At 35.2% G+C, this 9,628-nt stretch overlaps 1 protein-coding gene across 1 annotated transcript in view; it reads left to right on the forward strand.

The window, feature by feature from the left end:
• The window catches only part of LOC122076438, an 8,419-nt gene extending 164 nt beyond the window's left edge, over positions 1 to 8,255 (forward strand). The window contains exons 2-8 of the mRNA XM_042641734.1: positions 1,201 to 1,378; positions 3,108 to 3,194; positions 3,348 to 3,545; positions 5,444 to 5,614; positions 6,783 to 6,836; positions 6,937 to 7,089; positions 7,830 to 8,255. Of these exons, the coding sequence (XP_042497668.1) occupies positions 1,214 to 1,378; positions 3,108 to 3,194; positions 3,348 to 3,545; positions 5,444 to 5,614; positions 6,783 to 6,836; positions 6,937 to 7,089; positions 7,830 to 8,207 (1,206 nt within the window). The 5' untranslated portion in view covers positions 1,201 to 1,213 and the 3' untranslated portion in view covers positions 8,208 to 8,255. The remainder of the gene's footprint in view (positions 1 to 1,200; positions 1,379 to 3,107; positions 3,195 to 3,347; positions 3,546 to 5,443; positions 5,615 to 6,782; positions 6,837 to 6,936; positions 7,090 to 7,829) is intronic.
• Positions 8,256 to 9,628: the final 1,373 nt, after the last annotated feature.

Below are 9,628 nucleotides of genomic sequence, written 5' to 3' on the forward strand. Positions count from 1 at the left end.
TTTTTTCAATTGAGATTAATTGATTTTTTAAAAATGTTTTATTGACTAAAAAAAATGGATATAGAAAGTAAACAAAAAACGAAGATCAGAAGGCATTCATTACCTACTTCAAAATTGCCTGTGGAAATCAACATTAAGAGGAATGGGCAAAATGCTGCTGAATATATAAACCTATATATTCAATCGAGCTATCTAGTTTCCTAACACTATTTTTACCAGCATATACATATTACATTCCTTCCCAAAATCTAATAAACAACAAAAATGCAATCAAATAAACCTATTAATCAAGGATCAGGCTCCTCTCCTTAGTCTATCGCCTAGATAATTCCCATAGCTATCTTGACAAGCGACACATGGCGAGGCGATGATCTAATGGTTCTTGGTGCCTCGTTCTCCAAACCTTTGTCAGTGACTCGTTTTCCTTGCCTTTCTCAAACTGTTGGATCATCGCCTTGCCATGTGTCGCTCGACCATGTAGCTATGTGCCGACCAAGTGAAGGGCACTAAGGAGAGGAGCCGAATCCATTAATCAACTGCAGTTTTGTTTTTTTCATCATCTAATGGCTATAGGCTTTGGGTAGTTTAGGGATGGGTTGGGGTTGGGCTTGGGCTTGGGCTTGGGCTTGGGCTTGGGCTTGGTCTGGTCTAATCTTGTTGTAACCAATGTCGATTATAATAAGATTTTTTCTGTGGCTGCATCTTGTTGTCGCCATATAGGTGAACTAAGAAGTTGTAACCTTAGGTTATGCTTGGATGTCAAGAAAAAAAATTTTTTTAATTTTTTTAATTTGAGGTGACAAATAGACACATAAATCAATGATTGTGCCATTATGATTTTTGTCTTAGGGCAAAGGAAACATGTCCATCTAGCATTTTCTCCCTTGGATATAGTTGGAAGTGAAAATATCTAGCGTGCATGGGGGCAGTTGGGTCTTTTCACACCCAATTGTGTTTGGGCATGAGAAACACTAATGAACAAGGTTCTTTTCTCTTTTTGTCTTATTATGTTTTTTTTGTACTATTTTATTTTATTTTCTTGACATCAAAACATAGCCTTTTTTTTTCCCCCTTGTTTTATCCCTATAAGTTATTTAATATAGTAATGGTTGCAAATATTTTTTTTCAAATATGAAAATTTTGCTTCTCTTTCTTTTAAATTTTCCTTACAATGAAAACAGAGCCTTTGTATTTGTCTAGGTTGGAGAGAAAAATGGCCAGCTGTGTTTTGTTATGTGAAGCACTCGTACTTTCTGTCGCAATAATTAATTCCCTCAGCAGTGGCATAGTAGAGGGAAGAAGCATAACTAAAGAAGAATATTTGCAGATGAAGGAACACATGAAGTTTCTCAATAAACCAGCAGTTAAGAGCATTCAAGTAAGGAGTGTCACCACATGCCAACATCTTTTATTCATTTTGGTTGGTTTATTATCTAATCAATATATAGTATCTCAATACAAACTACAAAGAAGACTATGAATCCCACACTCAACAGTCCCTTGTTTTGGTTAATTTCTTCACCAAGAATGAGTTTCTCTCCCCCAAAGTTCTAGGGTTTTAAAAAACACAAGTACTTGGCCTCTAATTGTTTACCTTACTTCAAGTGTTATCCTCCTAATCCACAAGACGCCATCACTTGGCACCAGTAAGATGTGTAACTGGTGAGCCTTCTCGTCACCTCCCTATCCGAGGATGTTGTTCTTCAAATCCTAGACAAGGAGACCAGCCATGAAATTTGAACTACGCTCACCAATGCCTTCAATTTTGCATCCCCTACCCTAGTGCTTCCCTTCATCTCACGCCAAAAGCCTGATGAGCCCGTCGCTCTTCTTCTCTAGTGCGCCAAGCTTCTTGCTGCTGGTGAGGCTGTTAAGCCTACGAACTTCAACATTCATGTTCTCCGTGTTCTTAAAGATGATCTTCAAGAGGTTGTTCCCTCTGTTCTTGCTCCACAGGATATCCTATCCTATCGTACACTGAGCTTCACAGTCTCCTTCTTAGCCATGAAAGTTTGCTTTCCTTTCTCAAGCTCTCTGTCTCTGACTCTGGCCATGTTTCAAATAAGGGTCATGGGGGTCGTGGCAGGTCGGGTCACAGCCGTGGTCATCATTCTCAGCAGCAGCCTGGTCGTGGGTCTATGAATTGCAACATCTGTAAGTGCATGAACCACAATGCTAATACATGCTTCTACCCTAACCCCTCCAACCAGACCCCTTATCAACAACCCTACCCACATTCGTAACCCCTTCTACCATCCCTCCCCTTCGACAACTCTTATCTAGTACCCTGACACTGGGGCCACTCACCACGTCACACCTGATTTGAATTCTCTGTCATCCTATGATGGATACTTTGGTACTGATGTCTCCACATTGGCAATGGTAAGGGTCTACATATTTCTCACGTTGTTTCTTCTTTTATTCTCTCTCCTTCTTGTCGTTTTCCTTAAATAATGGTGAGACCGACAATCCTCCATGATCTCGAATACAAGAGCCATATGATCCAACCTAGCATCGAGTCTTATATGATCCCCGTAGATGTCAAGAAGCACTGCATGAGGGTGCCAAGATTCCAACCACAGGTCAATTGACCCACCATCACCAATATTGGAGACAATAACATCCATGACCAGGTGCCTAACATTCAGTATCTATTCCCAAACCAGAGAAGAATCCATAGTACATGATATATTTTCTTCACCCATACCCTCTCTGTCCACCCCACCCAACACTCACCCCAACCCCACCCCAAAAAAAAAGAAGAAAAAATATATGAACAATGTAATACAAATACAAGCCATGATTCATGTATGTTCTTTTGTTTCTACGGAATTTGGTGTATATAATTGCAAAATCTAATCGGAGTTGCTCTATTAAAAAAAAATTAAATTTCCCATTGGACTAATTTTTCCTAAGACCCCGATGAACGTATGCCTATCAACACCATACAATAGGGGGAGATATATGGGGAGAGAAGGGGTTACATCAGGACGGTCTCCTCCTTCACCGCTAACTTTTTTCTTTTCCATTTTATGAACATATGATACTATATGTTTCATTATTTTCTGTTTGAATTGACTTTTTTGCAATTATTCATGATTTCTTAGACTACATATGGGGATATTTTTGATTGTGTTGACATATACAAGCAACCTGCCTTAGATCATCCTTTACTCAGGAATCATACAATCCAGGTAAGTTTTATTTTTTTCCCCTTCATTTTTATTTTATTTTATGCAATTATACATAGTAAGTTAATCAAAGAATTTCTATTCATTACAAAATAAATTCATTCAAAAATGAAATTATTAATGCTTTAAAATTATTATTCTTGTTCTCCAAACTAGATGAGACCCAACACTTATCCAAAAGGGATTAAAATTAATGAGGCTTCTTCATCTAAAGCTCCAAACTTAGCACTAAAAAATGGAGGTTGTCCACTTGGAACAATTCCTATTCGAAGGACTCAAATGTATGATATGGTTAGATCGACTTCACTCTCAAAGTTTGGGAAAAAGTTCATCAATGATCAATCAATGCATCATGTAAGTATTCAGTTTTTATTTTTCCTTGCCTGTTACATCTATGGTATTTTTTAGAATCATATAACACTTGCCAAATAGTTATATTTTTCAAAATCCCAATAAAAATTACATTGAAAGTATAAGCTTGAATTTTTTTAATAATAAAAAATAAAATTTTGTAAATTTTCATCAGCTTGCGTTCATTCAATAATTCTACCCTTTTTGTATTCTTGGACATGGTTTCCTAATATATATTGTCACTCTTTCATACTATTTCTCGGGGTCCTCTTCTGATCCTAAGACTAACTTTTTGTAACCTTTTCGTGATAAAAATTTAAAGCAAATTTTATACAACAAATATGAGGCCAGTCATGCTATAGGATCTAGTGATAAATTGTTGAGGGAAACAAAACATTGTTGGGCAATATAGAATAATATAAGAAAAAAAGCGTAGCCAATACAATGATGGTTTGAGATGAATATATTAAAAAAAAAAAAAAAAAAAAAATGCTCATTTTAAGTCTTGACCCCCTTTATGAGTGGCTTTGTTATATAGGTCATATGTTGACTGAACATCAACTATAGCGGGGTTTAGGCATGTATATGCAATGAAGGCATATGAATGCACTCCTATAAAGTAATATATAAGGTGTCAATTAGAGGCGAGAAGAATGAGGGATAGAATGAAAATTATTTGGGGGGAAATGGGGAGAAATGATATGGATGATTTTGGGATCTGGCTTAGTTAGAGTTGATTATAGGTTATGTACATTTTGGTTTTTAGGCTCCATTTGTTTCAAGAGAAAAATATATATTAAGGAAAATTACTATGTAAATTCATCATAAAAATAGAATTTTCCATGAAGATTCCTTTTTACATGATTTTTACTTGGAACAAATATAAACTACAATATGATATTGCTTGTTATCAAGGGACTTCCATAATTTAGATCGAATAAACTTGCCCCATCAACTTCCATATGTTGATTAATGTTATAATGATAATAAATGAAATTTATATGATAGGAAAAGGTTGGATGACTGGCAACACACCAAGATAATATATTGATGGACACATAACTTGCTATGCCATATGGTAGAACAATGTGGCAATTCTGGCACTTAGATATATAGGAATGGTATCTAGATTGCCCACATCTCAAATTTCAGACTCAAATATAATTATTTAGCCTTTCATTTAAAGATATACCCTTCCATGCATGTATTTCCATGCTCCCCTCAGTAATCCTGTGCATCTCTTAGCACTTGGTAGTCTCAGATTTTTAATGGTTTATTTCCCATTTGACAGACTCCGAATAGGTTCAAACTTAACAAGTTTGAGAAGGGGACAATGGGGTTTATTTGTGCACAAAATTTCAACCAAAATTAATTATAAGATTAAAGGGTGCCCATCCATACATTCCATGTTAAGGCAGTTGTCCACGAAAAAAGAGTTCCCTTGAGTGATGGAAATTGAAATATTCTTCAGGAAAAAGATTTACACATTGTTCATATGTAGTGGCATCTCTTACACAAAAGGAGTCCTCAAGATTCGTATTCATAGGGTCCCATATGATCAGATGAGAGAAAGTATTATAGTCTTACATCATTTTTCTTTATTCTTATTATAGAAAATTTGACTCCCATTTATTTGTGCTAATTCACCGTATTGATTATAAATATTTTTCATTAAAGAAACAATAAAGAAAAGTTCAAGTTAAAAATTGGTTTCATAGTAAGTTTATTTTAAAATTTTCCTAATATAAAAAAAAAAGGCATTAACTTTATATGCATCCATGATTTTATTATTTTTTGTCTAAATCATCATACAATTAATAGCCTCAAAATTATTAATTATCGATATAATTTTGATGTTATGTATTTGATTAGAATATGAAATTTTGATGATTTATTTTCAGTATGCAAAGGCTGAAATAAAAGGTCAATATTATGGAGCTCGGGTAACCATAAACCTTTGGAATCCAAGAGTACAAGGCACATGGAAATCCTGGACTGAATTCAGCCTTGTTCAGATGTGGGTTGTCGCAGGTGCAGGAAATCAATTAAATACCATAGAAGCCGGATGGATGGTAAGTTTTTTCTCGAAGATTTAGTACTATCTACTTGAAATGAGTTAATATTGTTGATTTAAATTTTTTCCCTTTTTCAATTAAAGTACTTAATTTCTATGATTCTTCCCTCTTATGATGTCTCCTACACCTACTAATTAGTTTTTAAAAATTGGATCAGTTACTAGATACAATTGATTTCCACAATTTCTTGTGTTTTTTCTTCAATGAAGTTTTTAAATTAGAGAGAGAGAGAGAGAGAGTTTTGGGGGATTGGTGGAAGGGGGAAGGGGGAAGGGGGAAGGGAGAGACTCACTTATCCATCTTATATCTTTACTATGAAAATAATGTTAGAGACGTCAAATAGGAGACACTTAAATCATCCAATTCTAAGACATGTTGAGGGTAGCAGCGAATTTGCCAATAGAATATAGCACGAAAATGTTTCAACAATGGATCTCAAAGAATAAAATATCACGAATTAATAATTGAAAATATTGATCATCTAGAATACATTAGTGGCTTGATCCTCCAATTGTTGTATATAACACAAGAACATTATCTTCGTTGAGTGTACCACCTCTAATGGCCAAAGAAGAAGAAGAAGAAGAAGTGTACATTAGAGGATAGCCTTTAAGTTATCCTTGATTGCACTCAACGACGACAGTACAAAAGTCGTAATCTGAAAATCCCTAATGGTAGAAACTTTTATTATATTTTCTCTTGACACTATCAACATCCACAACAGATCCTGTGGGCATCAAATAAAATAATCGTCATAATCTCTAATTCATTGATTTACAGTGTCAAGAGACTCAAGACCAGACTTTTGAAACACTTTTGCAAGCATTTTACAAAACAACTACCGAACCCTTGGTTTTAATCAATCACAATTCGACAACTCTTTTACGTACATGTTCTCCTTAATGGGCAAAATAAACATTATTGAGTGTCACCTCCATTCACATTTATATCATATGTGCTAAGCGGCCATTATGTAGTTGGTTCTATCAGTAGACACTAACCATTGGCACACCACAAACAGCAAAAAGACATAACAGTAAGTGTTGGCCTCAAGAATGGAAAACAAGAAACTACCAGAAATTCTTGTTGCCAAACACAACTGGTGATCTTGATTGAAGTGCCTATATAAGCTCAAATTAAATTGAACTTGCTACTAATTCCTCAGGTGTATCGAAGAATTTTTGGTGATTATCACACCAGACTATTTATATACTGGACAGTAAGTCTTGCTTGTCTTGCTTAATTATCAATTTCTGATCAATGGCTCTTTATGCTATGTAAAACTAACCACTCACACTGTTCCTTCTGATCCCTGCAAGAGCAGTCAGACAACTATAATCAAACAGGTTGCTACAATTTGCTATGCCAAAGATTTTGTGCAAGTGAATAAGGATATAGGTCTGGGTGGAACTCTTGAACCAGTATCTGTATATAATGGAACCCAGACTTCTATAACTCTATATGTGTTCCAGGTAAATTGGAATAAACCTACTTTCTTTATTTTTAATTGATATTGTTTGTTGGTGGGGTTGGAATTAAGGGTGTCAATCGGTTCGGTTCTGGTTATTTGATTCGGTTTTGGTTTGATTTCAAATGATGATAAATTGGATCTTAACCAAACCAGAACTTACTCAGTTCCATATTTAGATACTCAAGCCGATTTAATTTTGATCGGTTTGATTTCGGTTTCAATTCAGTTATGATATGCAATTTTAATTCAGTTTTGTACATAGGTTTTAATTCGGCTATGAAAACGGTAATACTTTTGAACCATGACTTTGATGGACCAGAGGTCATAATGGGCTCAAGTTATAAGCCTTATAGCTATTGCTAACTCCAAAATTGTCTTAGCATGTAAATATATGATGATAAATTACAAAAAACACTTACCACCTTAACAAAATAAAATAAAAAATACTCTTGAATTTTTAAAATTGAATATTGAAAAAATCTCACTTGAGTCTTAATGATACTACTATACTAGGGTTTTTTTTCCTTTTTTTGGTTTTAAGACAATTCGGTCTGGTTCGATTTCGATCCAAACCGATGGTTCTTACACCTAAAACTGAGATCAAATCAAGGAGCATACTCACATACTCAAATCGAGTTTGAATCGAATTAATTTGATTCAGTTCGACTCGATTAATTGGCTCAATATCGGTTTTGGTTCCGATTGACACCTTGGAATGACTAATATCGTTGGTCATTGTAGGACAAGAAAGATGAGAATTGGTGGCTAGCAGTGGGATCAGGAATTTGGGTGGTTGCTGTTGGTTACTGGCCGAAGGAGCTCTTCAATTTCTTAAACATCAAAGCAGACAAGGTGGCATGGGGAGGAGAAGTTTATGGTGAATCACCACTTCCTGAAATGGGTAGTGGCCATTTTCCTTCAGAAGGATATGGGAAGGCAGCTTATATCAAAGAAATTCAGATTATAGATCAAAGTAAAGTAGTGAGGGATTTTGATCTACTCCATGATCAATGTGAATATTTTGTTGATAAACCTGGATGCTATCTAGGGTATCCAGTCACCCAAGATCCAATGGGAACCTTCATCTTATTTGGGGGGCCTGGTGGTAATTGCTCTTGATCAACTTTGTTATGGTTGTCCTATTTATAATAAAGGATATTTCTATCATGCCCATTGGCAAGTGTTGCAAATATATTTATTTGATGGGGAAAGAGTTTTCTGTCCAAGAGCTTTGCTTCAGCGTCAATGCGGGGTCAATGGGAGCACACATTAAAGCATCAAGAATGGTAGAATTTTGAACTTTCATGGAGAGTAGGGAAGTCATTACGTTCACCCCATCTTGTATCTGGGCGTATGAGCTTTGCACCAGATCGAGTTCTTTTTCCCTTATTTTACCTATAGTTCACTTGTTTCAATAGTTAATAATTCCCTCACAGCAATAGTTTCTCTAACAATAACTTCTTGTGTGAACCAATAATAAGCAGTTTCAAAAACCTCACTGAATTAGATTAGAGATAAAGGGTCATTTCTAAGGTGAACAGTCTCTGATTAATGGAACAATGAGAACAATGTAGACAAGGAAGACGGAAAAATGGATTTAAAATTTTAAATATGGGCTTCGACTTGGACCTTATATGGGCTAGGCACTAAAATTAGGACCCAAATCTCAATAATTTGGCCAGGTCCATTGGATAATTGGCAGGTGGGCTCAAATCTGAAGTTCTATTTGAAAGATATTTCGCCACCATTCTCTGTTTCAAGTCTCAAAACCTCTGTGTAAAAATGAGAGTAGCACATCCCCTTGCCAGCTTGCCTATTCGATAGAGATGAAGAATTGAAGACAAGGTATTTTTTTTCTTCTCCTTCTTCTTTTGGGTCCAAATAAGGGATATATTTTAGTGCTTAGGTTTCATTGTAGTTTGAGACACATGATAGACGATGATTACCCAAAATATTGAACAGAGGGCACGAGCTCTCTTAGTCATTTTTTAAAATGTTTTCATCAAATTCATATTCTTATAGAATATATATAATTAATTTGCATGATTTAATAATGAGCCTTGGTAGGTCTTAAGTGTTGATATAAATATTGTTCTTAATTAGAGGCGGGACTGGGGACTGGACACCCTGTATATATGGTTGTCGCACTATGTGCACCTAGGAGTTGAGATTCCAGGGCATAAATACAATTTTTTTTTTTAGTAAATATTTCAGTGCATAAGCATTAATGTATATACAGTGTGTACATTGAACCATATCATACAAGAATTTCACACGTGTATTATTATTATTGTCTTAGAACGAAATTTCCATATGTAGTATATCCATGGTCTATCCTTTGACTTGAGGGGTCTTTATTGATATGGTTACGTATTGCGAGTTTTAGTGCACTAATAGTTGATGCCTCCTTGACTATATATCAATGTTTTGAATTTTTTATGTTTAACCGAATTTGATATTATGTCCAACATGAAATCCACTATCAAAATTGAGCGAATATCAAAGAGAAAGAACGTCACGTTGATAAATTGTTTGCAAAT

This window comes from Macadamia integrifolia, chromosome 4, assembly GCF_013358625.1.
Source record: "Macadamia integrifolia cultivar HAES 741 chromosome 4, SCU_Mint_v3, whole genome shotgun sequence".
In the NCBI taxonomy this organism is placed as follows: domain Eukaryota; kingdom Viridiplantae; phylum Streptophyta; class Magnoliopsida; order Proteales; family Proteaceae; genus Macadamia; species Macadamia integrifolia.